Here is a 22,162-nt window from a genome sequence, read left to right as displayed (position 1 = left end):
AAGGTCTGCAGAGAATGCCTGCGAAAGACTCAACGCCGCTAAAAAATCCAAACTGAAACAATTTCCCCGACTTATTGTCCCAACCACTCACTCATTGTTTAATCAATTAAATTTGTCTTAACAGCTGATAAGTTGATGTTCAGAGGATTACAATTTTACTTCTTTTCTCTCAATTCTTGAACATCAGTGGTCAAAAATTGTACTATAAAGTAACAAAACAATACTGTAAAGTGAATCTTTCAATTCTAAGAACTGAATTAAAAAGGCTAGTTTTAAAAAACAGTCAAGGGTAATGTATTTACCTCTTATTACTTTGAAGTTTAATTAAATCTTCACATTTAAATGTACTTATAACAAGTATCAATTGTAACTTGTTCATGTAGGTACTGTACTTTTTTTGTCAGTGAATTTGTTATATTAGTTTTTATATTTATTCAGTTTTAATTTGAAATTATTTGTCCATAACCTAATATAAAGTTATAATTTTTCCTAATTGTTGTATTTATTATTATATACACCAATAAAACAAAATTTCTACTCTATTAGTGTTTTATTTACTAACTGGTTGCTAAAATGAGAAATTAAAAAAATATTTTTTTTTTTTTAAATATTGAATATTTATAAGCCTCTAATTAAGTTAACTTTCATATAAAAGCTTCTAAGATATGTTTGGAAAATACTTTATTTTCATAAATCTTTAAAAAATGGATTTTTTCATGTACCGATGCAAATATTTAAATTTGCTTTGAAGAAAAGTAATTACAAAATGATTACAATATTGAGCCTAGAAATAACTACTAGAAAAACCTTAAAAATAAATTTTATAATACGATGGTTGTTTTTTTTTTCAACCTCCGATAGGCTATGAACAAAAGACAAGTTCATATAAAACATTAAATTTATTACCAAAAGTTTGGTCCATTTATGGTTACTTTTTGACATAATCACCAAAGAGATTGAGACATTTGCTATATCTGTGCACCAGCTTTTTAATACTCTCTTCAAGAAAAGTGGCCGCCAGTACATTCCAAAACACAAAAAAAATCAAAAAACAAAAAAATGTAAAAAAAATAAAAAAATCAAGAAAAAATAAAAAAGGACTTTAAAATTTCTAGAAATTCAGTAAACAAAGCAATAATGGTGAATCCGTGGTTTATTTAACCATTCTGCCAACTCGTTGAACCAGCTCATTACTGTCGTTTCAGATGACTTGGTTCAACAGTTTGACAGGATGGTTAAATAAACCACAGATTCACCATTATTGCTTTGTTTACTGAATTTCTAGAAATTTTAAAGTCTTTTTTTTATTTTTTTGACATTTTTTTTTAATTTTTTTTTTTTTTTTATGTACTGGCGGCCACTTTTCTTGAAGAGGGTATTAAAAAGCTGGTGCACAGATATAGCAAATGTCTCAATCTCTTTGGTGATTATGTCAAAAAGTAACCATAAATGGACCAAACTTTTGGTAATAAATTTAATGTTTTATATGAACTTGTCTTTTGTTCATAGCCTATCGGAGGTTGAAAAAAAAAACAACCCTAGTATTTTACCCGCCAATCTGAAAAATATATAAAAAAAATCTAAATATACTTTATTATTCAACTGAATAAAATATAAACATAAACTTCCAGTGAAACAGACACCTTACTTGCTATTGCATGGATAAAATAAATAATTATAAAAATACATGTAAACTTAATAATATAATATCCTGTCTGATAAACGTGAAATAGTAGTGGTTTAGTAGTAGAAATTTTGAGTAGCTTTGAAAAATATAAAATGTCAGATTTGTTTTCTTCTGAAATCAAATTAGGTTTAGTGAGGGATTATTTTTGCTGCTTCAGAGAATGTAATAAAGTGTGTTTTTAGTAAAATGGCAATAAATTACTATGAAATAATGGTATATTTCATCTCTAAGGCCTGAAAGTGACTCTTTTCAACCCAATATCAACACCGAGGTCGGAAAATGAGCGAGAGTTGAAAAGACACTTTTACCCCATGTGATGAATCATGTGGGTGAACCCACATTGTTTGAACAAACTATGTTACAAAACTAGAACAGTTTTCAGATAACCAATTAAAACTACTTCTTACTTGTTTTTAATTTAATTTGCTAATAGAATCAAGCAGCTGTTTACTAAATGATTCAACAGTTTCAACTATTACGATTGTATTAGTGTACATTATACTATTGATCTGTCTAACTATTTACAATAGGGCAACAATTAACTACAGAAGATTGAACAATTTATTCATATCGGTACTTTCGATAAATTGTTTAAAATTGATATTTACAACTGACAATTGCTGATTTTTACCCTAGGGAGTAAAAATGTTATTTTAGACCTGCAACGTATGCCTTAAAAACAGCTGTTCAGCTGCATTTTTTCCTAAATTTGATCAAAACATATCCATAACAGAGCAAACTACAACAGTTTACTTATTCTCCATTTATGACATGAGAATCTTAAATTTACGGTTTGTTTTAACTTTCCTCCATAACCATTCAGTGTACAACAACACTTAAATATTCTAAATAGTTTTTTAAGCTCTTCAAAATGGTTTAGAAATAAATTACAAAGTTTAAAAATTTTGAGGGTCAATAGTGGCGAAATTCCATTTTGAAGTATGTTTGCATAGTCCGATTATACTAGTCCGCTAACTCGTTTAAAAGTAGGTTTACACGTTTGTACCAAATTTTGTCAAAATCAGATAATTTTACATTGATTGCTAATTGACACATAGGTCATAAATAAATATGTAGGTCTATATACATGAAATAGAACAGATGATGTTTTTGGCATCTAGGGACATCGAAACAAAAAAGTAAATCGCGTCTGGTTCAGGTCTTATCATGAGACCTACGGTATTAGATTATTCGCTATGGGAAATTCTCTAACAGCTAGAACTATGTAATACAGCTGTACATTCTAATAACACTTGTTAATCTACTCATAGTTTTTAGAAAGAGTAATCATACCCATATAACAGAAAAACTATGCATATCGCAGATGGGATGTACGTTCGGCTTCTTCATATCCTGAAATCTCGGGATTGTATTCAAGCCATTTAATCACAATAGACGGTGACAAAAAAACTTCACATCCCGTTAGCATCACAATAATTGAGATGTATTATTTATTTCTACTTTTACCAACTCTTGACCAAAAATATTCTGTTTGTTATTTACCATCTAAGTAGGCATTGATGATTTGTAATTAACCATGTCAGCTTATTCTTTATTCTCGTTTGCAAGATCATTTTTCTGTCAAATCCTATATCTTACATGAGGATCCTATTGTTGATGACTGTTTGGTCTTTCTTGATTGCTCTAGCTGAATGCTGAATACTTTGTTGGGATTCTTTAAAAAGTAGTTCCCGGTTTTTACACATTTTCACTTCAGTTTGAGTTCTATTTAAATAAAGAAACCAAGATGATAAATGATCAGTTGTTTGAATTCTCTTTATTTTAATTGTTAAATATTTTTGTGTTAGTAAATCTCTTCACTCATTTCAAATACTTACACACATTTTCTTTGTAGGTTGGCATTCCTGTACTGGCAGGGACATTTTTCTGTAGGCCTACATCAGATTTAAACTCAAGAGGTCACAATGTAGATAATCAAATAGAAATTAAAGTAGAAATGAACCAGCAAGTATCAGGATGTTATGGGCAATTTACAACAGAAGAAAAACATTCTCATTTTCCTCTAGTTATGAATCTACAAGATAATGGGTCTTTACAAGGATCGCACCTTTGGTTACATGGCCCGAATCAGCAAGCATCGGAATTTTGTGGACAATTCCTAACTAAAGAAACACATTCTCCTTTGCCTCAAGTTGTAAATAAACCAGAAATTATATATTCTCAGGGAAAATACTTTATATTTAACGGATCAAACCAGCAAGTATCAGAATTTCCTGTACGATTCCCAACTGAACAAACACATTCTGATTTGCCTCAAGTCGTAAGTCAACTACAAAATATATCTTCTCAAGGCTATCCTTTACAAGGATACCCCTCATCATTTCATAATTTTGGTTCATTACCTCAAACAAGGACACAAATAAACTGTGGAATATTACCTTCTGTTGTAGCTTATCCAAACACCTTAACACTTTCAGCTATCGAAACAACGTCTCCAGACAATCAATCGACTGTCACAAGCTCTTGTGGTAATATTGAGAGTGAAAACACTGCAATTTCTAATGCCAAGCAATTCAGTGGGAATGAGAATAACACCTCTACTGACAGCATTGCCAATAATCAAGACATTACACCTCAGCCAATCCTTGACAAAGAACCAGAAGGTTTCTGTTTAGTTTGTAGTGTCGATTGTGGAACGACTGAATTGCTAGACGAGCACAAAGCCGGCAACTACTTTGTCTGCAGGAATTGTTCATTGACATTTAAAAACCATGATGATCTTGAAAACCACTTCTATAGCCATAAAACGTGTCTTTGTGTAAATTGTAAGAAACCATTCTATTGTAAATCTGATCTTTACCGACATAAAAAAACAGATTTATCATGTAAAGGTCTGCGGCATGATCGAGGGCACGAGTGCAAGTTTTGCGAAAAAAAATATGCATTTAAATGGACTTTAGCTTTACATATGAAGGAAAAGCATCTCAGCATGGATTCTTCCTCGTATCCTTGTATCGTTTGCAAAAGGGTTATGAAATCCTCTAAGAACTGCTATCGTCATATGCGAGAAACACATACAGCCTATGTTAGTCTTGTTTGTGAAATATGTCACAAAATTGAACTTGGACCAGAACAATTGAAAAATCATATCAGAAATAACCATATTAACTCTCAATGTTATTATTGCTCTGTGTGTAAAAAAACATTTAGCTCTGAAAACGCACTACAACTTCATACAGAGCTTCACAACGGAAAAGAAATGCCGTGTGAAATTTGCGGGAAAATTTTTAAGGGTAAAACTGCTTATAAATCACATCAAATATATCACAAAGGCTTAAAGTTCAACTGTAGGGTTTGCAATATTACATTTCAAAACAAATTGGAAAGAAAAAAGCATCAGGAAATGGTTCACAATATTAGAAAGTTGGAACCCGATCCAGCTCGAGTCATCTGTGAAATATGTGGAAAAAGCTATAAGTCTGAAGCGATTTTGAAGTTTCATAGAACTGCAGTGCATTCTGATGAAAAAAACTTTGTTTGTCATATCTGTGGAGCCGCTTTCAAATTAAAAGTCGCCCTCCGAACTCATAGTAGGATACATAGTGATGTTAACAAGTATTCTTGTGAGAAATGTGGAAAGGGCTTTAAATGGAAGCAGACTTTTGATAAACATATGTTGAAGTGTGAATCTTCAAATGCTGCATGTTCTGATTCTAGGAGTGAATAAAATCTCACTTGAAGTGTACAATAATACGTTAGAATCCTAGTCCTGCTAAGAAGATAAATGTTTGGTTGTTTGAATTCTTCTCTTATTTTAATTGGGTATTCAATATTGTTGTGTTTGTCAATCTCCTTACTCATTTCAAATACTCACACACATTTTCTTTGTAGGTTGGAATTCCTGTACTGGCAGGGACATTTTTCTGTAGGCCTACATCAGATTTAAACTCAAGAGGTCACAACATAGATAACCAAATGGGAGTTATGGCAGAACAGAACCAGCAAGTATCAGGATGTTATGAGCAATTTACAACAGAAAAAACACATTCTCATTTGCCTCAAGCTGTTAATCAACCAGAAAGAATATCTTCTCAGGGAAAATACTTTTCATCAAACCAGCAAGTATCAGAATTTCCTGTACGGTTCCCAACTGAACAAACATATTCTAATTTGTCTCAAGTTATGAATCCACCAGAAAGTAGATCACTGATCTATCCTTTACAAAGATACTTCTCATCATTTCATAATTTTGATTCATTCCCTCAAACAAGGACACAATTAGACTGTGCAATATTACCTTCTGCTGTAGCCTATCCAAACACCTTAACACTTTCAGCTATCGAAACAACGTCTCCAGACAATCAATCAACTGTCACAAGCTCTTGTGGTAATATTGAGAGTGAAAACACTGCAATTCCAAATACTAAGAAATTCAGATCTGGGAATGAGAATAACACCTCTACTGACAGCATTGACAATAATCAAGACATTCCACCTCAGCCAATCCTTGACAAAGAACCAGAGGGTTTCTGTTTAGTTTGTAGTGTCGATTGTGGAACGACTGAATTGCTAGACGAGCACAAAGCCGGCAACTACTTTGTATGCAGGAATTGTTCATTGACATTCAAAAACCATAATGAACTTGAAAACCACTTCTATAGCCATAAAACGTGTCTTTGTGTAAATTGTAAGAAACCATTCTATTGTAAATCTGATCTTCACCGACATAAAAAAACAAATTCATTGTGTAAAGGTCAGCGGACTCATAAGGGGTATAAGTGCAGGTTTTGTAGTAGAAAATATGTGAAAAAATTATCTTTAGATCAACATATCAGACAAATGCATCCCAATGGGGAGTCCACCACATATCCTTGCATTGTTTGCAAAAAGATTTACAAGTCCTCAAGTGACTACAATAATCATATGAGAGCAACACATATGGTCTATATCAGTTTGGAGTGTGAAATTTGCCACATCATTGAACCTGGACCATTACAATTGAAGAATCATGTCCAAAATACACATGTTAAAGGTTCTCAATGTTGTCCTATCTGTTCAAAAACATTTGCCAATGAAAACCACCTACCTGTGCATATGGAGCTTCATTTCGGAAAGGAAATTGAATGTGAAACTTGTGGAAAGATTTTGAAGGGTAAAAATGCTTATTACAGTCATCAAATGAATCATAAAGGCAGGCTGTACACTTGTAGTGTTTGCAAGATGACATTTAAAAATAAATCAGAAAGAAACAAGCATTGCAAGTTGGTTCACAACATTGGTAAGTTAAACCCAGCTTCAGCTCCAGTCATTTGTGAAGAATGTGGAAAAAGCTACAAGTCTGCAAGGATTTTGAAGTTTCATAAAATGTCAGTACATTCTGATGAAAAAAACTTTGTTTGTCATATCTGTGGAGCCGCTTTCAAAGTCGAAGTCGCCCTCCGAACTCATAGCAGGATACATAGTGATGTTAACAAGTATTCTTGTGAGAAATGTGGGAAGGGCTTTAGATGGAAGCAGACTTTCGATAAACATATGTTGAAGTGTGAATCTTCAAATGCTGCATGTTCTGATTCTAGGAGTGAATAAAATCTCTCTTTAAGTACTCAACAATTCATCAGGGTCCTGCTATTCCAAACTACCTGTTGGGGGAAAAGTTTATTTTAGTTAAATTTAAAACCATGCTTTGTGTTCTTAAATACTAACCAGGGTGACATGAGCAAGAAAACTTGAAATCTCATCTGTGAAAAAGATTCTAATTCTCCTTGAATTTTGTATGGAACTAGGTAATTTAAAACACTTGTCAATAGCCTGTGGTCAAGTGAAATAGGCTAATACATTCATCAACAGCAGTGAAGAAGCAGAACACAATTACAGAAAACTATCACGATTTTGTAGTTGATGGGAATAAATATGATGATGACCTTGGAAAACTATCCAATGTTGTTGTGATGGGGGAGCAATAAATGGCCATTACACTTACATTATTTAGGGATGCATAGTTTCAATATTTTATGTAATCTCGCTTTATATTAGCAGGACTCTGATATGTTTTAACTTCAAATGTGTTGAGTAATGTGTTTCATATTATGTCATACTATTTTCTTTTGAATAATATACTTTCCATATGAGGCTGAGACTTATCTTACCCATGAATCATTCTTGTATTATATAGCAACAATACAGGTTAAAACTCTGTTCACAATGTATAGGTGGTTTGAAGGGGGGGGGGGGGTTTCTCTACCACTATTTGTTGTGCTTAATGTATTTTACTTTATCACTTACAGTATTTCAAAGGTTACAGTCAAGTGGAGGGGAAAGGTTTCTTCCCCTAAAGCCGTCTAAACTTTACGAACTGAGTATATTAGAACTCATGAGTAGTTCTTAAAATACCAAAAAAAAAAAAAAAATGTTGTATTTTGTAAATACATTGCAAGAATTTTACAAAATATCTATACATTCTAATAGAACTAGTACCAACTAGTTCTCTAATTCTAGGAAGAGGTAATCAGCTTATTGTTCCTGGAAAAAGTGAACAAAAATTGCATATCACAAATAATTCTTAATACTTAAGTACCTAAAATATTTTAATTTGAGATAAAGATAAGTTTTTCTAAGCTAAATGTTTTAACTACACAACGTCTAATTTTCACATGACCTAAAACCTACATTTACCTAGTTACTCAAAGACCTACCTATCAATATAATAATTTTTCCCTACCTACATATTAAATTTTACGTATAGCCTAATAACAAAAAAAGAAACTGTACACAAAAAAACCAGAAAACTCAAACTAAACACAGGTTGGCATGTTCGAGTGGTCTTTTTTCTTTTTTTCTCACCTTCACAACCTAGGACACTAGTTCTAGCCTGAACTGTTTTACACATTACCTCAGGCCAGTCCTAGATGGTTGTGGCACTATCACAAAGGTAAAGTCCATTTGGGATTGATGGTATTTGAACCAGGGACCTCGGGCCCTGAAGCCCTGCGCTCTACCACTAGACCAGCTCATTCCCCAATGAGTGCTGATGTTTGAGTGGCGGGCTCTGTGAGTGTGTTGTTTTCCCCAGACTGTCATGGAGGCTTTAAATTCAACATTTTCTGTGGGAGGACACCCAGACTTGTATGACACCAATAGGGGACGGCCCATAGAACTGCATAAGGACTACGATGTACATATCAGCCATTATTAATTATTACATATCAAATTATGTTCATAATTCATTGTTTACTTTCTTGAGTTGTTTTTAAAATACCTACAATTGAAGCAAGGAACCTTCTTTTTCTTAAGATGGAATAACAGTTTTTTTTTCTTACTAACTATCCAGCGTGAGTTCCTCGAACCTCAATGTAGGCTATGGGATTTCTTACTCTGTGATTTTATTGGCTATGTGAAGGACAGTATACATTTCACCATTAGCTCAAATCCTGTCAAAGCTCCAAGAAGGTTATGATGCAGTAATGACAGTAAACCAGAATATGCTTACCAGTGCTTGGGCAGAGTTCCAACATAGACTGGAAACATGTTTCGCTGCAAACCGGCAGCACTTTGAGCAACTTAAGTGATATGAAACAAAACTCAAGAGCTTCTTTCGATCCATGCAATTTGTAGTAGCGTTCATGTATGTGAAGCAGGAGATCAGAATTTGTTTACAAGTGCAGCCTTGCCAATCCCTATATATACAAGCAAATAACTATGTCACAATCATGCAAGTGCAGATAAGTATGCTGCTTTATTATTCAAATTCAGGCTTTTGGCGGATTATGAAAAGTATTAGCAGTTGAAGTGTAATTCATGATTTTGAGTTTTAATCAAAATCATAATCTCTTCTTTGTCTTCCTGCCACAAAGCAATTGGCATTGTCCAAAATATAACAATTTCATAAACATGTCACTTTATCGTTAAAACAAACAAATATTTAACAAAGGGATGCAATACATTTGTAGAAGCTTACAACCTAGATCTTACATTATTTAAACACTTATAGCTAAAACCTCCAAGGACAAGAACTTATCTAGAACGTAAGAAGATTTTGATTTAAGCCATGAATCTAGAATATTTTAAATTTTTTTATAGAAATTGTTGCTACGGAAGTTGATGTGATAGCTATTTCTTGTGTAATTTGTAAAAATAAAATCCTTAACTGAAGATTTGAGAAAATGCCACTTATGTGTGCTTGGTGAAAAAAAATCGTATATACTGTGTCGCCCTGTAACTGTTTACAGACTTTTAGTGTTATCAGAACCACAATAAAACACTGCAAGGATTTATGTTACTTACCGATACATTTTACTTTTCAATAAAGCTATGGAAAAACTTACCGTGCTTTTAGGATATTAGGTTCAAGCAAGTAAAAAAGAGATACAGCGGAAATAGTATTCTGGCCAAAAACATGTAGGCGGTTTTAATACTTTATTATTAAATGATGGCCATACAAAGTAGGTATTTTAAGCCAAGTATGAATGGAGATGAGTGTAGGAAGAGTGGCGCAATCTTGTAGTCTTGTTAGTGACTAAGGCCGACATTTCCCCTTAGACACAGCTGTTAATTAATAGCCCATACAGCTAATGGCAACTAAGGAACCTACAGTTTATTGTGGAATCCGATCCACATTTTTGCCTTGGTCTTATTTCGAAGTGGTCTACTTATCAGGAAAGTACTGCGGATAGCCGTAGTACTCACTCGTGCGGACGTTAATCCACACTAGGGAGTATTGCATCCACAGTGCATGCCTATAAATATCCACAATTCGTGACCTCCTAGTAGCTGGATTACAGGACGACGCCACCCGTCCCAGTTTCAGAGTGAGTTCAAGCTCCTGGTGGGAGGACAATTAAGTAGTAAATGATGAAGTTCTCCCTTAGTTTAACTTCAATAACCACTAACTTTACATTGATCTAAACCACAAAAAACTATTTATTTCTAAAATGTATAGCTTTCTTCTGAGGCAGAGGAAACATTTAATTTGCCATGAATTAGGCATACTCGGCATTAAATATAATTTAAACAGACTTCAGATTATAAATAGAATTTGAAATCGACTTGCAGTTTACAAAGTCAAGAGTGTTGAGGTCAGAACTAAAGGCTGGATACACTGGGAGAGTATAGTATCATTGACTATTGGATCCTGAAGTAGACATTGTATCTATAAGGACCAGCTGTTGCCAATTTTTACTAAAAAAGAACATAGATATGTGAGCCAGTCACAGAATGTGCTAGTGTCTATAGTCTATTTTCCACCTTATATGCTGACCAAGTTGGTAGGTCAGTCGCTATAGTCAAGTCATTCTATAAGTTGACTTGATGAAAAAGTTCTTGTATTCGACAAAAATTAGTACTTTAGATCAGCACAATCTGCAAGTGGCTCAAACTACGGAGACTTTGATCCAAAAACTGGCAATAACTTTAACATGGGAATTGAATGTCTAGTTGTATCAATAGTCAAAACTAATAGTTAGAGACAAAAAAATCAGGCTTGTTGGTGAGTATGAAGTAGCCTGCTATAACCTACTTCCTCTGACAATATCAAGACTAATCCTAATTTTCCCTTGTACACAAGCATCTGCGAGTAGACTTAAATGGTGTTACGATCTATTTTGCTCAAAATCCGTTGAGTGGCATGTGAAGTTGCTAGCAGAGTAAACTTTTTCCAGAGCTTTTTGTAATAGCAGCTCATTGAGGCAGTACACTTGGTTAGTTTATGAGCTACGTTTAATAACAGGATAAATAAATAAAGGGATTTAATTATATTCAAAAAAGGTATTTAAAAAGGTGTCATCGGTGGGATTCGATCTGGTTACCTCTTGGACATCAGCGAAATACTCTATCCACTACACCACGAACACCGATACCGATGGCTGCACTTCGTATCGGTAATGGTGTTCCCTCAAGAGAAGATAGTGACATCACACCCCCGCTCCTTCGCAAAAGGGGTTTTAATCGGTTTTTTACCAGGAACCCGAGACGCTTGTCCATATTGGACATCTCTACAATAAAACTCAACACTCAGTACACCCCTGCACTAGTAAAAATACAGGGTCTGCACTAAAGATTGGAATAATTTATTTCCCAAGCCATACATTGCTGTTATTTTTTGATGTACAATGTTCTATGCGTGTTGGTTGGATCGGTCACATGATAAAGTTAATTTTTACTCATAATTGGTGCCAGTTTTGTTCAGCTGAATAAACATTGAGACCTAAAATTGATATTTTTGACTATCAGATATGTGATTGGTCAACATATTGGCTTTCTTGTTTTTCCCCATCAAACTGTGCGATTTCTTCTTATGTGGTAATAAAGGACATTGTTTACCAGGTGATTTTTCCTCCGGGGTAACTCGTTATAAAATAGAAGTAGAGGACTTTTAAATAAAATATTGATCTCTAATTATAAGGTATTTATGATTGTTAACCGGGGCAACTTGATCACCCACATAATTTTTTTATTTATTTCCAAATTACTTTGAAAATCTATAGGGTAGTTATAACTTATCATTGGAATAAAAATGTTTGAATATTTTTAATGTATTTGAATTGAATACTATGTAATGTTAATGTAAAATTTTTTTAAAATCATTCTTTATGTTTTAACAATCTAGAAGATTGTGGAAATTATTTGTTAACATAAATTGATATGTAAAGTACGATAATGTATTGTGTTTGTTTGGATCAGTTGAAACTCTGTTCCAGCACCAAATTACCACCAGTAGAATACTTACTGATTTGTTTGTTTGTAGGTCAGATCCGTTCAACGACAAAAACCAATGTCTATCTTAATGTCAACATCAACTGAAGAAGCTCAGACAAAGAATCAGAAGGAACCAATTCGACGATCTTCAAGAACCAGCACAAGGGATCAACAAATAGGATTTGCTGGGAACCAAAAAGTCTTATCAGACTTATCACTACAAGGTAGTAAAGCTGATGGTAAACCTACAAAGGAGAATAAGGAAGAGACGGATCAAGGTTTCGTGTTGATTCCACATCAGTTGGGATTCGACGCTGGATTGTTAGTTCCATTTACGGATGATCCTAATAGCCCAGCATCAAAAAATGATGCCAATTTGGTTGGCAAGAAGAACAGAGGTCCCCGAAACCTTGAAGACAAACCTGTAAAAGAGCCTATAAGCACAAAATCCTTGAAATCTTCATCCCCTCCCCAATCATCCAATGCAGAAGTAGAAGCCGAAGAAGAATGTTTTTGCCCAGTGTGCAATATAGATTTTGGCTTCCCAGACATCCTGGATGAACATAAGAAAGGAAAGGAATTCATCTGCAGATCTTGTACCACTATATTCAACAACCATGAAGAACTCGAAGCTCATTTTGTCAGCCATCGTAAGTTCATTTGTAAGGTGTGCAAAAAGGTTTTTCACGTCAAGTCGGACCTTATACGGCACAAGGGCACAGTGCAGGGTTGTAAAAGGCCAGAAATGCTGAAATGTAAATATTGCCATAACAGATTCGTGCATGAAAGCAACCTTGAATCCCATATGAAAACTAAACACCCTAACGCAGAGTCCCGTCCTTTCGCCTGTAATATTTGTAACAGTAGTTTTAAGATTCTTGGCACCTTCAGAGATCATTTAAAAGCATGTCACACGGTTTATGAGAGTATGGAATGTGACATTTGTCACAAGATTTTACCAGGGCCTTCTAGTTTGAAAACACACGTAAAAAGTACACATATTCAATCTGTGTCTGAAGTTTGCGAGATATGCAACAAAGTCATGGCGAGTAAGACGGCCTTCAAATTGCACATGGAGACTCACAACGGGGAGGAAAAGGTTTGCTACATCTGCGGAGCCGTGATCAAGGGGAAAACGACGTTCAAGCAGCACATTTACTACCACGAAAACCGACGACACTCGTGTAGCTTTTGCAACATAGTGTTCAACACGTTGTTGGAGAAAAACCGACACTACAGGGAGAAGCATGTTGCGCCAAAACCTGCGATTTGTGAAATATGCGGGAAAGAATTCAAGGCGAGGGAGATATTGAAGAATCATATGATGACACATTCTGATGAGAAACCTTACGTTTGTAGTCTTTGTGGCGCCGCTTTCAAAAGCAAAACAGTTCTCAAAACTCACAGTAGAGTGCACAGTGATTTGAGGAAATACTCTTGTAAAAATTGTGGAGAGGCATTCAGGTGGAAACAGACTTTTGACAAACATATTGTGAAGTGCGGGTCCTCGCAGAATGAGGCTGGAACACGAATCAATTGAAAACAATTTTATGTTTGAGAACAATTAATATGATTATATAAAAAACTACACATATATTTTTTACTGTGTTATATTGTAACACATATGTACATATGTATTAACCTTGGATACTGCAAGTAGAATCTTGTTTTGATAGAGATTCAAGTTCGGTTATGTTGAGTGTACTGATGTTGACTAAAGGTTTTTTTTTAAAGCCAAATTTTACAATCTGCTCTTTAATCTTTGGTTTTATTTGCAGTAAACAAGTAAGGTATAAATGTTACACAAAGAACTGGTCAAAATATAACATCACCAGAATCTTGCTTTATTATTTAAAATTGATTTATAATTAATTAATTTCTTATTTGTTCTAACAACTAAATTTATGAGTGTCTCATGAACAAGTTAAGAGACTACTGAATACTATTCATTGATCATCATTTTGACTAATACACTTAGAAAGAAAAGTGCCCTTCAACAAAGCTTATTGTATCCTATTATGATTTAAAAAAATGTTTATGTATTTTTAGTTTATGCCTAAGAAATGTAGTTTAAGCTATTGTAAAAGAGTATTATAGTTTTAAGTTAAGTTATAAAATTACCAAGAAAGTTTATGGGTAAGGCATTGAATTATATTTTGTCTAAAACCTTTTGCACATTGGAAAGGATGTTTGAACTATTTTAATCATTTATAATTATCTTCTTTTATTTCTTCTATCCTGAATACTTTAGCTTTGCTACTTCTTTAACTGAAGGTTAAATGTCTATTAACAACTATACAATATCATTGCGTTTCCGTTTTATCATCTCAATATAATCTCAGATGTTATTCCATGATGGAAGGAAAAAACATAGGTGTGCTATTCCCGTCATATGCTGACGTCACCCAGATTTCAAACACCATTTCACCATTTAGAAAAAAATATAAAAACAATAACAATCAAATCAAAACAATTACTTAAGGCAATACAATCAAGTGATTTTTGTATGCAATCTGGGTGACATCAGCATATTACGGGAATAGCACACCTATGTTTTTTTCCTTCCACCATGATTTTATCCAGTAGGTATCCAGACAAAGAGAACATAAACATATAAATACCCCCGCCGCAGCAAACCTGCAGACTAAGCAAATTTCCATTTGACTGATTTGATTTACACTGAAATGTCTTCTTAAAAATATAACATTTATTCCCGATTTAAATAGAATTAGTTTAACAAGTACTTAGGTTTGCTGCATCAGGGAGGGTAAAACTGTTTTTTTTTTGTAAAATGTTAATAGTTAGTAAGAAATAAAAACGTTTTCCAAATTTGATCAAAATATGTTCATAAACAAGCAAACTACAACAGTTTACTTATTCTCCATAAGAATAACATGGGAATTTTAAATTTACAATTTTTTTGAATTTTCTCCGTAACCATTAGGCGCATAATAACGCTTCAATATATTAAATTATTTGTTTTTTCAAGCTCTACAAAATGGTTTGGAAAGAAATTGCTAAATTTTATGTTTTTTGGGTCAAAAATGGAAAAAAAAAACTTTTTTTACCCCATAAAACATGTAAACCCCCGTTCCCATGGTCCGATCATGCTGGATCGCGAACTTGTTCGAATAAACGTAGGTTTACACGTTTGTACCAAATTTTATCAAAATCGGATAATTTTTACTCGAGTTATCGTGCTAACGGACATATATATATATATATATATATGAATTTGAACGGATGGTGTTTTTGGCCTATAGGGACCTCAAAACGAAAAAAAAATCAGTCCCGCGTCCAGGTCTTACCATGAGTACTACGGTAATAGCTTTTTCCCTATATGGGAAATTCGCTAAAAGAAGTTTTATTGATATTTTTTTCTAATTATTGTTTATTGACCTCATGTGAGTAATAAGTTTTCTTAACTAAGTGTTTACTCACCTGTTACTTTATTGCCCTGTTGCTAACACCGGCTGGTTACAACGTAAACATGGTCTTACAAAAAAGAACCTCGTGGCATTGTTAAATTTTTTATCAAATTGAAATTGAGTGAGAATTATTCAAAAAGATCCAAACCATGCTCTGGACGAACTGAAACTTCATTTATTGTTTCTTTAAGTATTTAAAAAATCTGTTTGAAAATCGGTAAATTAGTCTTTTTTAAATGTGATTCTAGCTTCTTATTAATTGTTAAACATTAATTCATCCCCATCCATTGCAAGCTTTACCTTTTGTTTTTGATTAACATCATCATCCTTGTTATGAATAAAATTTGTCCAACATCGCATATCTCTCCCATGTAATTTCTTAACTCCAAGTTCAGTTTGTATTAAGTGTATAGTTTTTGTTCAATTTCATTTTACTTAGCAATTTAAATTGTATATTTTTATAAACATTATTGATTATCTGATATTTCTGAATACTTATTCTACCAATAATGTGAAACTAAAAATGTTATAAATCTATTAGTTTTGATATTGGGATTACAAAGCTATGTGTGATTATATTCAACACTTAAATTCAATTTTGAAACGCAATGATTTGATTGTTTATTCAAAATTCTACTTAACTACATTTTAAATATTTTTATAGCTCTTAAGCAACTTAAAACTAATTTGAAATTTTAAAGTAAAATTAATCAGTTTTTAATTTGTATATTTTGAAAGTTCCAAGCATATTGTGTCACCCAATCATAGGAGAAGTTGTATATATATATAAAAAATGTTAAATGTTATATTTTTACAAATAACCTTCAAATGTTTATAGTTATAGTTAAGATTTTACATCACATGTTTGAGCTCAAATTAATGTATTATGTAAATAAAAATTATATACTTAAATATTTTTTTCATTTATACACTTTATAGCTTTGATCAAATAAACTACATTACATAAATTTATTCATGTAGTTTCTTTCTACATCTCTTACTCCAATCTGCAGCCTACTCATACAGTTCTTAATTTGTTTAACAAAATGATAGCTCTGTATAAAAATTTCAATAATTAGCAATTAATAGCTATTTACCTTACAAGTGTAGTAAGAGCGTTTTTACATCACGCAGGTGAATGTTGTGCAACGAGCGGAAGCGAGTTGCATAATTTACCGAAGTGATGTAAACACGCTCTTGCGTAACGTGTAACGTACAAGATTTTACCTGACCCGACAATATACAGGAGGTTACGAACAATATTTTTCATTATCCATTTCACTCATCTTCTAACAGTAACATTCATTTACAACGTTGGCTCCATAGAGGTATATTTTTTAAGTTAAGCACTCAATGTTATTTTAATGGGTTTCATTACATCACCGAGTGAGTTTTTTTTCAACTTTACATCACTCGAGAAGTAACGAAGTTATATACATCACGCTTGGGATAGGGAAGTTTAACATGGCGGGTTAGGTAAATATTTTTAGTTAAGTATCTGTAATTGCCTGTTCAACTGTTTTTTTTTATTTTGTACAAGCAAAGCAACTTGGATAAACACATTTTATTCTGGTTGGATGATAACAACAGAAGTCTACCTAGCCCATGTGTCTAAATCAAATACAAAATAGCTTATTCCCTATATGGGAAAATTGCTAAAACAGCTGATTAAATTGTAGAAATCTTTCATCATTACAGCTGTTTTGGAAGAAAACGCAAACCATCTATAGAATGGTGTTGTGTAAATTAATACAATCAACATTTTTATTTATGATAAACCACATTAAAATAAACAGATCACCAACTAACACACATTTTCTTCCATTAGCTTGTCAACAACCCTTAAAATGGGTAAGTGGTGTGAGTAAATATGATATTTCATGGGTAAAACCAAAGATTACATATGCTATGCAAAATTTTGCGTAGCATATGTAATCTTTGGTAAAACCATAAAAAAACTTTTGAACCGTAATGTAGCATTGGAGGTTGTACCACATTTTTTAGAGGACATTAACATACTAAATTTTGATTAAAATCATTGCAGGTGTATTGTAAAAACCTCAATTTTCTGTTATTTAATGGGGTTTTTATAGGATAACCACCATTAAAAATCTATATTTAAAAAATGGAAAACAGGAGATACTATAGATTAGTACACACATAAAAAAAATCATCGAACTTGGACACATTCATCACTTGCAAAACATTTTTGGGTTCAGGGGCAGGGGGGGGCCAAAATGGTTACTGTATTTGAACGAGAAATTTTGATCAACTTATGAACTTTGAAAGCTAATGGGGCAAAGTTCTGGGAGAGTATTTTGTTCTAACCCAGCTTAGGTCCATCTAAGCAATTTTTCATTTCTTATCAAACCATAAGTAAATACTTTATAATAACTTACGTATGAACACAAAGGCCATTTAGAAAATAATATGAAGGTCAACTTGAATTCTACTGTTAATTTGGTCTAGTACTATGAATTTGTGGTACACAACATTGCAAAATTAATTGATTAAAGAGATCTATTTACTTAATAATGTATAAAATGTCATTAACAATCACAATTTAATATTGTTTGAGCAGAATGGTTATATTTCTCACCATTGACTAATGGATTTGGAAGGTTCTCGCCTTCAGATCTAAAGGCTGCCAGTTTAACCTAAGGGGTATTAATTATTACCCAGATGCTCCTCGTCATTGGCGTGTGAATGATGGTATCTAACTAAAGGTTGATTTGAGACATTCACAAGAACACAGCTTTGGCTAAGTCAAAAGTCTTTATTTACCATTAAATACAATAAGTTCAATAGGCTCATCACATTCAAAATAAAAACATGCAAAAATCAAAATCAATCAACAATTGCAAAATAAACAAGCTCAAGGCAAAAATGAAAGAATAAATGCACAAACCATGCAAGTGTACCTGAATAATTTAGGCTGGTAACTCAAAACCAAATTTTAAAAGTTCCTTTGGTGTAAAACAAACAACCAAAATGTTGAAAAATGTTTGTAACATCTTCATGGTGCTGTAAGAATAAATTATCCAGTCTTTAGTCAATGACACAATTAATGCAAGAGAAAATGTTTTGTGAGGATTGATTGTTAAGATAAAAATACAATACATCGGGTGATTCATAGTTAAGTTAAGCGATTGCTAGGTTATGTACATATTTTTAATATTATACACTTAAAGAAGGTTTATCATTCCATGGATATAATCCATCAATTTTGGGAATGAACATTTAGTACACCAAAGTGAAAGTGAGTTATTGATAACTGTATAATTTTAAATTAAACTTTTAAATTTGTCTTTCTCCCACTATTAGAAGGAGTTTTGTATATTTTTCTCTCTACATTCTTAACAAGAGTTCCTGCTCGAGCTTGTAGCAAAAGCTGAGAGGTTAATTTAACTTTAGTAAATGATTAGTAATGATTGCAACTAAACCGATGTTTTTTGTTTGTAGGTTATCTCAAGGAAAGCTTCAAGAACAAACTCTTATTTACCCGAAGGCAGTTCTAGTCAGACTGAGGGACAAGGCTGGTTCCACATCAGTCAAGCATTGCCTCTCACCGATTTGCCATTTACTCCTGTTTTCAGTTTCGAAACATTATCGTCTGTCCATTCAGAGGAAATAATCTCACCAATTGAAAAAACTTCAGAAGCAATGAATTGTCAAAAACCATCTAATATCGCTCATACCAGAGATGCTAGATTAAACCTGAATGTCAAAGTTCACTCAAGTCATGAAGAGGGTTCTGCTTGCAAGATGGATTCAAATTTCGTTCTAAGTAGTAACAGAAAAATTCAAACACGTAGTTCAGTCAACAAAAAGAATAAAGGCTCCAAAACAAAACCTGTAGTTTCTGAAGCTGAAAACGAACTAAGAACGGAAGATGAAAATACCGCTCCCTCTGATGAATCAAAAAAGTTTAGTGATGCTAAAGCACTAGATGACCCTGACAGAATGGAAACTGAATCAGAAGTTTTGAGTGGACCATCAGATGTGAAGAAACCCACAAATAAATCATTCTGTTCAGTCTGCTATGTCGACTGTGGGAGTGTTGAACTCTTGCAAGAACACAAAGATAGAATAGGATTCATCTGTCGGCGATGTACTTCAAAGTTCGATACTCATTCTGACCTCGAGATTCACTTCTTCAATCATTCGCAGTACACATGCGAGACCTGCAATGAGGTGTTTTATTTTAAGAAAGATCTTTACCGCCACAGGGACTCTGATAAGTGTCTCGTCCAGTTGAAATATTATGATTGTGAAGTTTGTAGCAGAAGATTCCGGAAGAACTCGGTGTTGAAGCTGCATATGTGGACTCATAAGAACGTTGAAAAAAAAGAAGTGTGCATTGTATGTCGAAGAACTTTCAAAAGCTCTCAGTTGCTATTGCCACACCTGAGTAAATGTCACGTTGCCTATGAGTACATGGAGTGCAGCACTTGCCACAGATTATTTCTTGGACCTATGAAATTGCGACGTCACATCCAAAAGATTCATATTGAGCCATCAGAGGAGGATAAAATGGCATGTCCGACGTGCGGTAAAATATTCTCAAACAAATCTTACATGAGCCGTCACATTCTAGATAAACACGATGACACTGAGTACGTTTGCACGGTTTGTGGTGAGTCTGTTAAAGGGAAAATAGCGATGGAACGACACACAAGAAACAAACATGCCAAACAACCGTTCACGTGCACCAGGTGCGACCAGCAATTTGAAACCGCATCAAAACTGCTAAATCACAAGAGAAAGCACTTGAAGGAGGAACAGCCACCTGAGGTTGCGTTCTGTGAGATTTGTGGGAAAACATACAAGAGTAGAGAAATTTATAAGAGACATCTTCGAAACCACTCGGATGAAAAACCCTTCAAGTGTGATGTTTGTGGCGCGGCTTTCAAGCAGAGGGTAACCCTAAAAACCCACAGTAGAGTCCACAACAGTGTTGGCAAGTACATTTGTAACAGATGTGGGTTGTCCTTCAATTGGAAACAGACTTTTGACAAACATGTTAACATTTGTGAAAGTAAAAGCGATAATACCGTAGATTCTTCATAATTGTGTGAAAAGTTCTTGTAGTTGCTAACTTTTTTCTATCAAAGGGTAAGTTTATTTTCAAACTGTTTTTTTTTTACACCTAATGGTCAATATTCATTATTGTTAATAACTATTTACCTCTTTGTAGCTTGATGTTGATTATTCTAATAGTGATCTCTCTAAATTGCATATAAAATTCCAACATTTTGGCTTAAAACACCTAACTTGTAAGATTACCATTTCAATTAAAAGTATGTAAGTATTGAAGAGACTTTTAGTCTCATTATTTGATTTTGTTTTTCATCATTGCTTGCAGGACTGATTTATGACATATAATACATAGGTTTAAGTAGCTTCAATTCCATTCCAGTCTTAGGCAACTAGTTCTGAAAGATAATAGTTTCTTGTACAATTATTTGAAGGCATTTGACAACAATGTGTTGAGAATACAAGGCTTGAAAATGAAACTACAATTTTTTGAAACTAGTTACCCTAGGACTGTTATAGAATTGACCATGTATAATTACTTAATGTAGAATTGTCCATAAATAACCAGTTGTGCTTGTAATGGATGAAAACACAAATTTACTCTAAGAGTTTTAAAATATTACTTTTCTTCATACTGTAGGGAATATAGCAGTTTTTAGATTTCTAAATCGTCCATAAAATATTTTTTGGATTACTGTTGTAAAAAAATTGTTTTCGGATTACTGTAAATAGGGAACAGAAAAAACATATGGACAATTTTTCGGTTCGATAACTTCAATTTTTTTTTAGTACATTATGGAAACCCTGCTTGTCACACAATATTTTAAATTACATTTTTAAAGAACTGAAATGTAAACATTCATGACGACTTTGTATAACCTCAAATTATGTGGTGTAATTTTGTAACGATTGGAAGGTTATTTCCACAGTATGATGAAAATAGTTGTTGGGAGGGAAAGATGAAAAATATACTATTTTACATTTTGAGCTGACAGGCGGTCAAAAGGCGGTCTTGCTGCTACCATTCTTTTTCTAAAAATTTATTTTAGCCAGTTCTTCTATAAAGTCAATTTTAATTCTTTATACCGTTTGGCACAACATAGTTGTTTTGGTTTTGATTTTCCAGTAGGTTTTACTTCACCCAGTTAAATAAGTGATATTACAAACATTGAAGATCAGCGAGTCCAAGTTGACGATTCTCGTTCTGAAGAGCCCAACCATTTAAAGTACTAATTTCAAATGGTGCTAGAAATGTAAACTTTTCTTATCTATTCACCGAAATGAAATCAGTACCCATTTTGGTTTCCTAGGTGTCTTCAATGTCTGCTGTCTTCTTTTTTCTTCCACGTTTCACTTATTA

General features: G+C 33.4%; 1 protein-coding gene across 2 annotated transcripts in view; it reads left to right on the top strand.

Moving 5' to 3' along the window:
• Window positions 1–20,891, top strand: part of LOC128995951 (zinc finger protein 37-like) — a 59,542-nt gene extending 38,651 nt beyond the window's left edge. The window contains exon 8 of one of the 2 annotated variants that reach the window (XM_054421023.1): window positions 19,228–20,891. In XM_054421023.1, the coding sequence (XP_054276998.1) occupies window positions 19,228–20,835 (1,608 nt within the window). In that variant the 3' untranslated portion in view covers window positions 20,836–20,891. Of the gene's footprint in view, window positions 1–5,539; window positions 7,778–19,227 lie in introns of those variants that run through there. The other variant, XM_054421021.1, reaches the window with a different exon arrangement.
• Window positions 20,892–22,162: the final 1,271 nt, after the last annotated feature.

This window comes from Macrosteles quadrilineatus, unplaced genomic scaffold, assembly GCF_028750875.1.
Source record: "Macrosteles quadrilineatus isolate MER2022 unplaced genomic scaffold, UCM_ALF_1.0 Scaffold_5__1_contigs__length_97177068, whole genome shotgun sequence".
NCBI classification, from domain to species: Eukaryota; Metazoa; Arthropoda; class Insecta; order Hemiptera; family Cicadellidae; genus Macrosteles; species Macrosteles quadrilineatus.
This window is presented reverse-complemented; position numbering and strand designations above follow the sequence as displayed.